The following is a 16,039-nucleotide window of genomic DNA, read 5'->3' on the forward strand; positions in this document are numbered from 1 at the left end:
CCTAGATTTACATAGGAAAGAACATTATTACAAATTAGTTTTTAAGAAGATATATTACGTGCATTATAAATACACACGCTCTGTTTAATATACGTAATATATCGCGCATTCGAAAATATTGCGAAAAAAAATATTAAGAAGATATACCACATTGAAACGTCTAAGATATCAATAAAACATAAAATTTTTTCTATTAATAATTATTAAATGGAAAGCTAAAATTTCATTATTATTAAAAATTATATTACATTACCGGAAAAAAATTTTCATTTAGTAATTATATGTGAAAAAAATATCCACATTTTATTTATTTTTTAAACGCTTCAAAATAGTGTATCTTCTTAAGAATCATGTTTTGTCATACCACCATTATCATCCATTTGACATTGTAAAATAAGCTCCTGCATAAACGTAACACATACTGGAAAAATAGACGCGCAATATGCATTTGGCATCGGGGAAACAAGTACTTTGGTGGAAAAAAAAAAAAAGATTAATTAGTATCTAGACCGTAACGATGTTTTATCAGGTGCGAAAAATTGTGCCTTTTTAGTGCAGTAAGGTCGAAGTAAGCCTAAGGAAAAAAAAGGTTAAGAGATACTTATTAAATTGGAGACCAGCGGGTCTAATATCGAGAGGATAAATTTGATACATCGAGCGTTTTGTATATATTTTTTTCCAAACTTCATCGTAGTCTTTGCAAGCTTAATCATTAGTAATCGTTATAACGCTAAAGAATACTATCAGCATCGTTACTTTCTAAACGTTTGCGTTACAACATCGAGTTTTCGTCAATAATAATGCGATCACTCTTACTTTTTTTTTCTCTATCTGTCTTTAACAATTTTGTTAGAAAACCAATTAGAACGAACAAAAAAAAGAGAAAAGAAAAATTAAAAATCGAACGTGTGATTGAATCTTCTCGAATGGCCTTCGCATACTGGTTCGATTCTTAATAGTCGTAGGCGCTCGCTTCCTAAACAACAAATTTTTAAACTTTTGATGGAATGAAATTAAGAAAATGTAGTATCTACATTGAAAATTGACGCCGAAGGAGGCGATGCACCATGGCTGATAACAATTTATTGTATGTAATTGATTATCTTTAATTAATACCACGAATGATAAAGTGTTCCTGTACCTAATTAATTAATAATGATTATTATTGTATATCAAAAGTATTGAGAATAATAATGCCATTTTCACTGGATTATATGAGATCTATTGTATTCTATTATTTTAGAGATTTCCTTTATCTGTATCATTCAGGGATTTTTGTATGAAGTTGTAAAATTTAATTGAAGATAGCAAATAAGTTATTAACAGGGTTTTCATGTATCTATTAAAAAAAAAAAAACAAAACCATAAATTATAATATAAAAAATAACAACTGATCAATTCCTAATCCTTTATTATCTTTTTTTTTTTCTCTACATACATCAATTGTAATAATATATATTTGATCTTTTTACAGATTGACTCATACAGGTTTCACTCATATTTTAATCTATTTTTCTATATTATTTTTTATTTAACAAATTTATTATCTATCAAATTTATAAAATATTTATAAAGTTTTATGCATTTATTAAGAAAAAGAAATCTAATTTTCAATCTTTTTTCAATTAAAAAGTATTATCAAAATATTATTTTTGAGACAAGATAGTATATATTGTTAAAAGCCAATATAAATTCACTTGTTTAATATACGATTATTAGGTTTTTAATTTTGATAATAATATTTGTAACTGAGAATACTTAGCATAAAAAGATAGAAGGTGTTTTCGACACAATAGAATTAAATCTTTTATTTTAAATTTAAGTCATAGTATTTCTATTTTTAAATCCAATGAAATTATTTTTTGACTACTGACGCATAAATCATAATATATTGAGCAACTTGAGTCTATTTCTGAATTTAGTATTCTTCGTGAATTATTACAATCTATTACATACAGGTTGTATCTTTGCGGAAATTATATTATGAATACAAACGGCGTTCTACAGAAATACTTATATGATTATAATATATTTTTTTTCCATATTTTCTATTTATTTTATGTAGATATTTATCTTTTAAATTTTATCATCATTTTTTATGTATTTCTTATATTTAAAAAATCTTATATAATAATTAAAATGTATTATTTGCAATTTTTTTATATATAAATATTTTAAACACAATTTTTTTTGTATATAAAAAAATCTGAAAAATTATTTAATTTCTATTTTATTTATATATCCATTCTATTGTAAATTTTTTTTATTTATCTTTTAAAGATCTTTGCAGACATTAATTTTTCTCTTATCCTTATTATGATACTTTGTAATAATGATATATTAAATTATAGCAGTTTCTAGACTTTGTATTTTTTTTCAAATTTTTATTTTGTAAATATATAAATAAGATTATGGATTTGTAGAATATAAAATCTTGCTTTTTAAACTTCTAATTTAAGATTTACTTTTGGATAAAATTATCAATATTATAAAATAATGATAATAATGTATAATTAAATAATAATTAAGAAAGTTATACTTATTACATAATACTTTTACGCATTTTCATATTATATTTCGAATAAATTATTTTAAACATTTTTAGCAAATAGAATTACTTATTTTTTAAAAATATTTTTAAAATATTTCATAAATTAATAAACTAGATATATTTTCGTTATTATAAATATTTAATCCTAAAATTTATTTTATATATTTATATAATTAATATAATTTACAATTTTTTTTATTCCTCTTTAAAAAGTTGTTCATGATATTTTCATATTATTTCAAGTAAAACGAAATTATCGATGAGTAAGTACATCGTAATTTATGGAATGGCAAAAACCATGAAGCGCGTCACATGACATGATTTTTAAAAATCTTATAATCCTCGAATCAACATGAAGCACATTTTTAGATATAAATTACAATTAAAAGTCTATATTATCCATATACTTTTATATAATTTAACATCATTAAGTATGTTCGTAAAATAAGAAATATATATGTATATTTCTTATATATATATATATATATATATATATATATATAATACGTTATCGATTTAGAATTTTCAAAATATTTTTTCAAGATAATGTTCAAACGTGTCCAAAGTCAATGTTCTTCGTTGAGAAACGCTATTTAGAAATTGATAATACTGCTATAAATAATAGTACAATAAATAATCTTATTCCCACACAAAGATTATTCTCTTTTCATGTATGATCTCAATACGATCTACCATCGAATTTATAACGATGATCGATTATGATAATAGAATAATAAAATATAAATTATTTATTGCAAGAGATTATTGCTCTTTTAAGAGAGATAAAACAAAATATTAAGTTTCGATAATAAATTTTAAAATTAAAAATTCTCGTACTTCGGATAAAAAGAAGAAAAGAAAGATTTATGTCCAAATAGAATTAGAAGCTTAATCACATTATCCTTTATTTCACAAATTTTCTATAAATTAAATTCTGTATTTAAAACTTGATCTCACGTATTTTTATTAGTTCCTTTTTTCTTTTTCCAAAGCAAAATTTCTTACTATTAATCGATCAATCGCATATCGAATCGTTCTCTTATATATTTTTTCAATCATCACTTTGTCAATCATTTATCGAAACTTCGATAAATTTCGATTCATAAGTAGGAATACTAAACAAGGGATGACGATTGATATTTCTTTTTCTTCTCGAATTGTTGCAAGAAAAAAGAAATAACATGATTAGACCCCGAATACTTTGAAATGTTTGTCTCCGATTGGATTGTTCTCCAGTGACGTTATTGCTTTAAAGACGGCCAAAGGAGAAGGGGAGAAGAAGTTACGGCACAAACTGTCGAAGAAGCACGACGCATTTAAATGGCCGGTCGCGTGTTGCCGCGGATTCAGTATTGTCGTCGACCTCTCGAAATTGGATGCTATTTTACGTTTTTCCATTCGTGTATTACATCCACGATAAATAACCATCCTTCGATCTTTTTTATCAAGTGTCATCTGTATTCTACTCGGAAGATTTTTATCAAGAAAACCGCGAATACGAGGTTAGAAGTGAACGCGCGCGATCCACAACAATCGTATTTATATGTATGATTATTCGTTTGTACGACAGTTTTTTTTCATATTTTATCGGTTTTCGCTTAATTGTGAGATGAGATGTGTTGCGAATGTAAGAAGAATAAGTAAATCTCGATCCTAGATCGATTTTAGTTACGAAGTCAGAAAATTCACTTTCGATCTCTTGAAATACGAAAGTTCGAAGAAACAGTGACAAACAAAGCAATCGATTTCATCATTCACTTCTTAAGTAAGTTTTATTGGATTTTTCTCAATCATTCTTTTCTTTTTTCTTTTTCTTTTTTTTTTTTATTTCTTTTTTTAGTGAATAATATTGAAAATGATGAATGTTTTCATGTTTAACATTCGAAAAATATTATTTGGTAATGATAAATTTTTTTAAATGGTGTTTCTTCTTTAAATAAAATATGAATAAATTGTGTTGATTTATTTAGTCTTCTTGAGACACTTTTTTATACATACATGCATAAATTTACTTAGAATAAAAAGAACCGGTTCTCATTGGTTATATTTATTACTATGTAGTAGACACGTGTTCAGATGACAGAGAATTTCAATTATCTTATATGCAATTTGGATATTAAGTAATACTAAAATATAATATGTTTTGAAGCATTTTTTATGTACTAATGTTTACATTTGTGATAATTTTTTTATTGAAAATTGATAAATGAAAATTTGAATTTAAAATTTTTTGAAATTAAAATTAATATTAAATTTTAATAATGAATTGCATTATTGACTTGTTTTGAAACTTCATTTAAAAATATTTTTGTTGACAAATAATTTTTATAGCTAATTTATGTAATTTTCATAGTAATGAATTAAAAAAATAAAGAAAAATACATTAATATTAAACAAAATGCAAGTAAAAATATAATAATAAAATAAAGATTAGACACAGTTAGATAAGATAGAAAAAGTATTCTTCAATTTTAGTATTTTGTAATTATCAGCGAAGTATGATGATTACATGAAAAAAGGTAAATATTGAATGTTACTATATCGCGATCGATTCAATTAATTATCTTTATGAGATCTTACTCTTATACTCGACAAGTTTAATTTGTATCGAGGCATGTAAATAATGTCGAAATCACTAACATATATTTATCTGGTAAGCATCAGGAATTGCTCAAAAATTGTTTCATGAAAAATTTATCAATAAGTTAATAAAATAAAATATTTTAAGATTTTATATTGTATAAAAATTATAAAATTAAAATTGTTAAATGTATTATCAAGTATTATCATTTAAAAATACATTATTTCTTATTTTTTCTACAATCAAAAAAAAAAAAAAGAAATTAAAGATTCAAATATCAAATCTAAAGTTCAAAAATAATTACTTTAAAATTTTTTTATCATATATTTATATAAACAATCAAATAAATAAAATTTAAATACAAAATTATAATAATTAGAATATTAATTAATTAAATTAATTTTGATTATCAATTTATTATTTTCTTAATATTATTTTTCGAAAGAAAATTTTAATTTATGCATTTGGATATTGAAATCTTTTAATTTTTTAACACTTGAAGTTTTTTGTTATGAATTTAATCATAAATCGAAGATTGTATACAAATCAAGTTCAAAATTTAACGGCATCACTATTGATTGAAGTTCGTTCTGAGTATTATCTAACCTTATGATCTATCGTCCCTCTATAATAATCCGCTATCATGATGCAGCTCTTATTGTTCTTTATATAAATCCTAAATTATTAGCTTATATCAACAATAAATATCATATGAAAACAATTAATATCATTTAATGTTAAATCAATTGTTCGAACCGTTAATTTTATATCATATAACTAGATCAAAATATATTAATAATAAATATATATTATAATATATATATATTATAAATATATATTATAAATAAATTATTTATTTTTATTTATTCAAAATAAATTATTTATTTTTTCTTTATCTTTTCTTTTTTCCCTTTTTTTTTGATAAAATATACATTATATTACTTAATTAATTAATTATTAAACAAATAAATTTACAAATTTTTATAAATTCCATTTAAAACATTTTTTAAAATAAAAAATAATTTTAAAAATAATTGTAATAGAACAGCATATATTTCTTATAAAATCAATAAATATTGCTAGATAAGTTTTTCAAATTTTTCATCATTATCAAATTTATAAATTAATGAAATATTACACTAATTTGAAGATAATCGTTTTAAGAAATAGTCTAAAGATAGAATTCCATATAGAAAGTACAAACATGTCTAATTTCTCGTATAATTTCTGTACATATGTAATATTTATCTTTATTGCAATATTTAGAGCTCGTTTTATTTGGCTACAGCTAAGTATTTAAGTAAGATGTCGAGACGCACGTGCCATGGAATAGCGCATATTAACTTCTATTGTACGTGTTGCTGGATCTCTGTATCAGTCAAAAGACGATACATTGAAATTGCAGCTTATTTGCAAAAGAAAGAAAAACTGTTGGTTGTTCGTTTATTATTATTGTTGTACGCGCATCAATCATCAATATTTTCCTTGACGAGGATCGTTTGCAATTAAGATGTTCGGTTTTCTTTTCACAATGGCAAATGGTGTCTCCTGATGATAATTTGTTATTTATCTAAGAAAAAATTCACTATGCGAAAATTATTATATCTCAATATAACAAGAAATAACGAAAAATAGAAAATAATAAAAGATAAGGAAAATTTTTTTAAAGCAAAAACATAACAGAGATAAATAAGATTTAATACATAGATCTAACAATATTGTAAGAAAATTCAAGCAGTTTGTTCAGCTTCAGAATTAGATCTGACTTTGAAACAAACTTACGATTAAATCTTAGAGACCTGAAATGATCTAGATCTGTACATGTACAAGATTTATGGATATATGCTAAGTTAAGTTGAATCGTAATTGAGTGAAAAAGAACACAAAAAAATAGCGAATGATAATATATACAATATAGGATGATGATCATGGGTTTGAAATTTACATAGTAATTATATTATGATGTTATATATGTCGCTCTCGAATAAATAAAGTAAATATAAATAAAAATACAATGATATTGCTTGTAAAAACAAAAATGGACAAAATTAGTAAATACATTATTTTTTTTATTTTTTAATTTATTTCCATAAATTTTTTATATGATCTAAAATATATATTGAAAGTTAGGAACAAAATTTTGAAATAAAATTTTTCTGTATATCTAATTTTATTTACTATTTTTATACTAATGATAGATAATAAAATTTATTATTGATTACTATAAATAGAAAAGCAATAATTAAAACTAAACAAAAAATTGATGCAACAAAATGAGCATAATGTTTGTTAAATTAGACAATTTATTTCTAATTATATTTGATTCATTCCTATTAAATATAATTTTATTCCATTAAATATATATATATATATATTTAGATTTTACGATTAAAAATATGCTTCTAATTTCTAAATATAAAATATGCCTCAGATTATGCACAAGGAAATAATTAATTTGATTTATTTCAATGAAAGAATACATATTTATTATGTTTTTTTTCTGCTTATATTTCAATGTACAATCATCTAATTATAAAGTACAAAAAAATTTATCATTAACTTGTTTTTTCATTATCATCCTCTTTTTATCAATATTTATAAGATAATTTTATTTCACAATAAAACAAATTTTTTTAAAAAGCAAATAAATATTTTATAAATTATTTTATAGTTCAATAGTTATAAATAAAGTTTTCTTATTCATTCTTCTTCTTTAAAATTTTCGTTCATTTTTCGTTCATCGGTCATTATTTAAAAAGATTATAAGCAGTATTTTTTTACGACATTTTAAATAAATAAAAAAATTTGTAAATTAAGTTTTTCTCGAATATTCTATAAATTCGTAATTAATTCGTTAATATTGATAATAATAATAACAAATAAATTTATTTTAATTAATATAAAAACGTGAACAATTTTATAATTGTAAAAAATAATATAAATTGTAAAATTATCAAATTCATGTTTTATATTGTTTAAGCACTTTATTATCAAGTTATCAAGTATTTAATCCATTACAAAACACACAATTTATATCATTTTATAATTTATAATTTCATAATAATATTTTGTAATTTCTTTCTTGTTGAATCAAGTGAAAGGCAATATTTTCTTTAACAAGATATAATGGTATAACTAAAAATATGTACACAAAATGGAGGCTCTTTATTTACTCCCTTCAATGAGAATATCTGCATCTGCGCAGAAGATTGGAACCAGTTTGATAGGTTGTATCACAGTTATCCACAATCGCCTTCGAGTCTTCGCATACAGATTTTTTGCACTTTCAAGGCAATAGTAACAATTTCCAGTTGGGACAGGCCGATTAACATATATCGTATAATTTTGCGGGTAAAGATTGAAACGAGATGGTGAGGCACTAGACACGATCATTCGTGATTTGCATGAAAAACAATGTTGGGATGAATTAATTTGCGAGCGCGCGGTTTGAACTACATATCTAGCCACGTTGGGAGCCGGTGATCGGGAGAACCGCGTGACAGAGTTGATTCAGAAGCACGTGATTGCACGGAATGACCGGTTGCATGAGCGAATCATGTGACACGCGTTCTCGTGTAATAACGCTTTTTTTTTCTTTTTTTTTCCTTTCGTTTCACTCCCCTCCCGACCATGTCCCTATGGTATTTACCTAACTGAATGGAATTAAAAACGCGATATCGAGCCAATCAGGCATTCCAAGATGCGAAGGTGGATTAATCGATTTACGGATTGCAAAATTCATTCGATATTTTCTTTGACTTTTCAAATATGAAACTTGATAACTTTCAGTTTTTCTAATCGAGATATCTTCTCTTTCTTTTCTCAAAAAGAAAGAATTGGAATAATTGATAAAAATGTGACTTAGATTTTCCGATTAGATTTTAATATAAATTTTTTTCACTTTTATTTAATCCTAAAATTGAATACTTACATTTAATTAGATTTTTTCTTGTATTTGCAGTTTGTCATATAAGTATGATAGTCAATATCATACGATAATTGATATATTTTATGAAATATATTTATATATTGGTAAAAAAGAAATCTTATTTTATTTATTTTCTAAAATTTTTAAAAATATTTTTTATTATTTATTATTTATTATTTATTATTTAATTCTACAATTGGATATTAATTATTTGAAAATGGAAAATTAAACATAAGAAATTAAATATGAAATATTCAAACAATTTTATAATCAACTGTATATATATGTGTATACTGAATCTTAATATATTGAATGTCATGTGATTGCCAAGAAATTTATTTGATGTTAAAGCAATCTTGAACCTCGAACTACTTACATACTTTTAAATTATTTGTCATTCCATAAATTAATACCAAATGAATCAAAATTTCACAACGATAAAAATAAAACATATAAACATTGAAAATCAGTTTTGATGTAAATTTAATATCAAATACTATCAATTTGTTTAAATTTGATCAATTATATTCTTTGAGCCATTTTTTAATTCAATTATGATTTTTCATCTTTATTTTAGAGAAGAATTTTAGAGGAAAAGAATTTTGATTAACATAATTTCTAATTTCAATTTTGTAAAAAAAATAAACAAAATATATATATAATGTATAGAAATTTAATAATTAAAATATTCGTATTTGAAAAAAATCTTGAGAATAAATACGAAATAATTGATTTGTTCGAAGTTTTAAGATATAACGGATATGATGAAAGCGCATACCAAGTTCTGCAAACGAAAGGCTTCTAGTGTGTTCTGTAATTGTCATTGATATATGTTAAAAAGATATATCGATTTAATATATTCTATATATTAAATATAAAAACAATGAATTAAAAGAATACTTTATTTATTATCAGATCTGAAAATAAGAATTACAAAAGATCGAGCAATTAAAAAATTTTTGATTCATCGAATTCACTTCTATGTTCAATTATCATTTGTATTGAAACAAATATATTTCACAAAAAAGAATTGTGAATTGAAAAATAATTTTTCAAATTGTCTTAAATTCAATGTTCAATATTTATATATATATTACGCTTATAATTTACGCCAATTAATCGTGCGAAGTTCTAATTTATATTTTTAAATGAGTTAATAGAAGAAAAATAGAACAAGTATTTATAGATTGTAAATATACTTGTTAACAAATTAGTTGTATATTATTGATCAAATATTTGCAATCACTTTTTCATTTTTAGAAAATTATATTTACTAAATTTTATATTAACTTTAATGGTATAATATCATTGCTATTGATTGTAATTTTTTTTTATTTTAATATTTAAATATTTAATCAAAGAATTTTCTAAAAGAATAGAATTCTATGTTAATTATTTCTTTTAAATTTTTTAGTTTTATAACTCTATCTATTTAATTATGGATAAAATTTTTACCATTGATGGTGTACATTTATTAAATGGCAAAGTACTAGATATATTATGTAATTATCAATGAAACATTTCTATCTGCCAAATATTCTCCATTAAGAACCTGAGCAAACGAATTATCTTTCATAATACCATAAATCATAATCCATGTGATAAACATAATTTATCGTTAACTAAGCAGCGTATTCATGTGACTCGAGTTTCGTAATATAACTAATTAAAAAAAAAACACATCGAAGAATTCTTGCAGACGTAAGTTACGTCGTCAGATTGTGACTTATCTGAAATCGTAAGTTGATCTACTATTCTCATATTCAATATGTAATAGAATGTAATCTGTTTCGCTATTAATAATGTTCACGATTGCACAGTTTTATTGTTTACGTTCTTACAAGTTATGTTGATCGATATAACTTGATATAACATACATTGGACTAAATAAAGTCCAATAAAAACTCATGAAGCATAAGTGAGAATCGTGTAAGAAATCACGTATGCAAGAGTTTTAACGAATTTCATGATTTAATTGAATATATATCATCAATGATACTTAAATAATATATATTGGAACCTACTTTGATTGATTATCGAAAAATAATTATCGTTTAATTGAAAAATAAATTATATCAAATTAGTCGTAAATATTAAGTTTTTTATATTTATATTATTTTTAGAGATATATAGAAATATTAATAAAAACTTTTTTACAAAATCTCGTTTAAATCTCGTATAAAATATTTAATAGTTATTTTTATTTATATTTCAAATTCTTATTTTTTTCTCCTTTTTTATTCTTAATATTTGCGTAAGAAAGATTGTTAAAATTATATTAAATAGATTAAATAGATTAAAATTCATAGAGTATTAATTTATTATAGATAAGATAATATTTAATTTCTTTGTTATTGAGCTCTTCAAAGATTTTTATTTGTGTTTTTAAATACAGGATAATCAAATATATACTTATACAATATCCATATTTATTCTATTATCTATGTTATCATAATATTTTATATATATATATAAATATAAATTATATTATATATATATATAATATAAATGTACAGTAACAAATTCCTTTGAAAAAAAGTCAAATTGTTGAATTTTATTAATTTATAAAAATTTCAGTTGTTTAATGTAATTGTAGTAATTTACGCGAAACATTAAATTTTCAGAATGAAGAAACCGAATGGTGTAGGAGATACAAATCAAAAGAATAGTAATGAAGTATACATAAATCATGGTTTGACTGGATCTAGGGATAGCTTGGATATTGATCATTCGAACAGTTCTCAAATTCTGCATGATTCTTATGAAAGTCATCAAGAAATACAAGGTTCTTCGGATTTTATCCGTAAGCAAATCAGTGCTAAAATGACTAATTCAAATGTTTGTATTTACATAAAATTACATAAACACACATACACACAAATTACTTAAATTCTTCATTCCTTTTAAGTATTCATCCGCAATTAAATAATAAATATATGATAATAAATTCTAAAACAAAAAATAAAAAAATGAATAAATTTTCTGTTATAATAATATATTCAATGTATAATAACTAATTGTATCTACATATATATATATATATATATATGTCATGTTTTAATTACTTCTCTAACACAAATAACATGATCTTGAATTCTAATTAAAAAATAAAAGTCTTCATTCTGTTTGGATAATCATAATTGATTAATTTGCTTATAATTGTTTTAATATAGAGTTGTTTACTTGAATAAACAAAAGATACTGAGTAATTTTATTTTCTTTTTTTTCCTTGCAGTGGTGGAAGAATCTGGAGATTATGGAATGGAACAGAAAGATAGTTTTCTTAATTCCACAATGTATCAGTTGAGGCGACGTTGTAGATCAATCTGTACGAAGAAAACTGTTTATAAAAGAGTGCCAATTTTAAATTGGCTACCCAAATATAATGGGCATGATGCACTCGGTGATCTTGTTGCCGGTGTCACCGTTGGTCTTACTGTAATCCCACAATCATTAGCATACGCTAATGTAGCAGGTTTACCACCTCAAGTTAGTATAATATTGAACAATGATTCATAAAGAAGCAATTTCAAAACAATTTTATTACAATATCTATTAATGAGATTTAATTGTCTACCAATGCAGAATAATTAAACAAGATTATTAATAAACAAATTAATGTTTTATAAACTGTAATATATATATGTATATATTATATATATGTATATATTATATATTTATAAAATATAATATTTTATAGAAAATAATTATGAAAATCTCTCTAATGATTATTATATTTCACAGTATGGATTGTATGGTAGCTTTCTAGGATGCTTTATTTATGTTATATTCGGATCTTGTAAAGACACACCGATGGGACCAAGTGCCATCATCTCTCTACTCACGTACCAAACAGTTGCACGCCTTGATGAACCATTGAAACATGCAATACTTCTCTGTTTTTTGTCTGGAGTAATAGAACTTATAATGGGTATATTCGGTCTCGGTAAATGTCAATAATACTTCATATAATAAAATTATAAACAAGAATTTATTTTTATATTTATATACAATTTATTAATGATATATTTTTTAGGATTTTTAATCGATTTTGTGTCTGGGCCTGTAAGTTCTGGATTTACGTCAGCAGTAGCTTTAATAATTATAACATCACAAATAAAAGATATACTCGGTATTTCTGCGAAAGGTTCGCAATTTCTTGAAATGTGGAAAAGTCTCGTTGAACATCTACATAAAACTTCAGCTTGGGATGCCGCACTTGGTGTGACTTGTATAGCGCTTCTTTTATTTCTCAGGGTATATAGAACAAAAATTATTATCTATATAATAATAATACACTCTTAACAGAAGTTTTATATATATATATATATTTTTTTTTATAGCTTTTAGCATCGTATACAATTGGTCCCAAAGATGAAGAATCGCAAAGTACAAAATATCGAGTATTAAATAAATTCATATGGTTATTTGGTACCTCGCGAAATGCACTTCTAGTAATATTATCTGGTCTTTTGGGATATAGTTTTAGAAAAGAATCACCCTTCAAATTGGTTGGTAAGAGCAATAAATATTAAGATAAACATTTTCAAAATTTTAAATTTTATTAATATGTATAAATATAAATATATTGTATATTAAATATAATTATTAATTAATATTATTAATTAGTAATTATTAATTAAATTAAATTTATTAATATCTTCTTTTAGGATATATACCAGAAGGTATGCCAAATATACAACCACCACCATTTAGTTATATTAAATACGATAATACAACAGTCACATTTGTCGATATGATTTCAAATTTAGGTAGCGGTATTCTTGTTTTACCGCTTATCTCTTTAATGGAAGATATTGCTATTTGCAAAGCATTCTGTAAGCTAATATTTTTTTTATTTATTACAAATGTTTTTCATAAAATATTAGTATTATTTTGTTATATGGAAAAAAGGAAAGGTTTTCATATTTATTTCAGCAACTGGAAAATCAGTTGATGCAACACAAGAATTAATAGCAATTGGAATATCAAACATTGGTAATTCTTTTGTTCAGGCATTTCCTGGTACAGGATCTCTTAGTAGAAGCGCGGTAAACAATGCTTCTGGAGTAAGAACACCAATGGGAGGCATTTATACTGGTAAAAATTATTTTAATTAATCATCTAACTAAAATATTTTATAATTATCAATTAATAATTCATATATTATTTTTTATACGATTATATTTTATGTAAATTTAATATAATTATAATTTTTATTTTAGGTACTTTAGTAATATTAGCCCTTCTTTTTCTCACTCCATACTTCAGTTATATTCCAAGGTGTACATTAGCAGCAATTATTATAGCTGCAGTAATATTTATGGTCGAAGTTAAAGTCGTAAAACCAATGTGGAGAACTAAAAGTAAATTTAGAATTTAAAATTTAAAAAATATATTTTTTAATATTTTTAAAACATAAATATGTGTTTTAATATATATAATACTATATTTTTACAGAATCAGATTTAATTCCTGGTTTAGGAACATTCATTGCATGTTTATTGTTACAATTAGAAATTGGAATTTTATGTGGTATTGGAATAAATATTTTGTTCATTTTATATCATGCTGCTAGACCAAAAATATCCGTGGAAAAACTTATAGTACGTATTTTTAATTTTTTCTGTATTTTACATGATATTCATTTTAAAAACTTAATTTTATATAGATATTTGTCTCAACTATATTTCTATATTATTTATAGTTTTTTAATTATTTATTAGTTAATATTAATGTATTAATTAAATGTTATTGTTTCAGTCTCGACATGGTATTCGATATCTTATGTTAACTCCAGATCGATGTTTAATTTTTCCATCTGTTGATTATGTACGAAATTTAGTAACAAAATATAGTCAAAGAACGGGGAATGTAGCGACACCAGTTGTAATTGATTGTTCTCATATTTATGGGGCAGATTTTACTGCAGCTACAGTAATTGAAACTTTAACAAAAGATTTCGCATCAAGAGGTCAACCGCTATTTTTCTATAATTTAAAACCTTCAGTTTATGCCGTATTTGAAGGTGTTGCATCAACTGATTTCGTTGTTTATTATACTCAAGAAGCATTAGATGATCTTCTAAAAGAAAGAGGATATATAAAGCAAATTAAATAATATACATTATTTATATTTCAAATGAATACAACTTGGATTACCATACACATTATTTATTATTGATAATATAATGGTAGTCCTTTTCGTTATATGCAAAGTTGTTAAACAACGGTTTTCTTAATTATATCATTATTTTTTAATTTGTTTATAGATTTTACGAAAGTATGAAGTATAAAACAAATACTTTTTCAATTTATCTTATCATTCATGTTCAACAAAAACACATCAAGCATCATCGCATTTTATATTTAAAAATGCATTATGATTAATGTAATATTTATATTAAATGTACTATAATATAGATATATTTTTAATCAATCATTTTTATGATGCGTTATTAAAAATAAATTATAATATTTTAATTATTTGCCATTATTGTTGTTATTACAACAAAAGTGCAGTATTAATGTAAACGCATTAATATTACTGAATAAAAATTGTGAACAGATAAATAATTGAAGAAGAATTTTTATATGATTATTTATCTATATTCTAAATATATATATATAAAATATAAATATAATAAATATAATATTTATAAATAAATATAAATACAGGATAATTCTCTCATTACTATCGAAAAATAATGTTATTTATCATACATTCAAATTTTTCCTTCATATGTATATATATATATATACATGTCATAATAAAGAACAATTAGATTACATATATTATCAAATAATTTTGAATACACATTTATATTTTATTTGTGATCACGTGACAAGCAACATAAACAAAGAGAACAAATAGTAAGACAAGGACAGAAAAGGATAAAAATATTGAAATCAGCGCCATCTTCAGAGTGCCGTAAATGAAACTCAAATAGAAAGAATAGAAAATAATAAGAGAAAGATGG

At 23.1% G+C, this 16,039-nt stretch overlaps 1 protein-coding gene across 3 annotated transcripts; it reads left to right on the forward strand.

Moving 5' to 3' along the window:
* Positions 1-3,851: 3,851 nt before the first annotated feature.
* Esp (Epidermal stripes and patches) lies at positions 3,852-15,862 on the forward strand. Of its 3 annotated transcripts, none has more exons than XM_012493360.3 (11): positions 3,852-4,316; positions 11,685-11,863; positions 12,296-12,549; positions 12,805-13,006; positions 13,097-13,317; positions 13,404-13,575; positions 13,731-13,898; positions 13,999-14,160; positions 14,286-14,426; positions 14,521-14,666; positions 14,824-15,862. In XM_012493360.3, the coding sequence occupies exons 2-11, from the start codon at positions 11,686-11,688 to the stop codon at positions 15,178-15,180; spliced, it is 2,001 nt and encodes a 666-aa protein (XP_012348814.1). In that variant the 5' UTR covers positions 3,852-4,316; position 11,685; the 3' UTR covers positions 15,181-15,862. The 3 variants fall into 3 exon arrangements, with proteins under 3 accessions (XP_012348814.1, XP_012348816.1, XP_031775648.1); XM_012493362.3 differs by having other exon boundaries at positions 11,685-11,845; XM_031919788.2 differs by lacking the exon at positions 11,685-11,863.
* The last annotated feature ends 177 nt before the right edge of the window (positions 15,863-16,039 follow it).

The sequence above is a fragment of the Apis florea genome, unplaced genomic scaffold (genome assembly GCF_048593485.1).
Source record: "Apis florea isolate Af1SG1 unplaced genomic scaffold, ASM4859348v1 contig_3184_pilon, whole genome shotgun sequence".
Lineage (NCBI taxonomy): Eukaryota > Metazoa > Arthropoda > Insecta > Hymenoptera > Apidae > Apis > Apis florea.

Coding starts and splice junctions, on each gene's coding strand:
- Esp (XM_012493360.3), top strand. CDS start 11,686: ATGAAGAAACCGAATGGTGTAGGAGATACAAATCAAAAGAATAGTAAT. Junction 13,576..13,730: donor ATCACCCTTCAAATTGGTTG/GTAAGAGCAATA, acceptor ATCTTCTTTTAG/GATATATACCAGAAGGTATG. Junction 13,899..13,998: donor TGCTATTTGCAAAGCATTCT/GTAAGCTAATAT, acceptor TATTTATTTCAG/CAACTGGAAAATCAGTTGAT.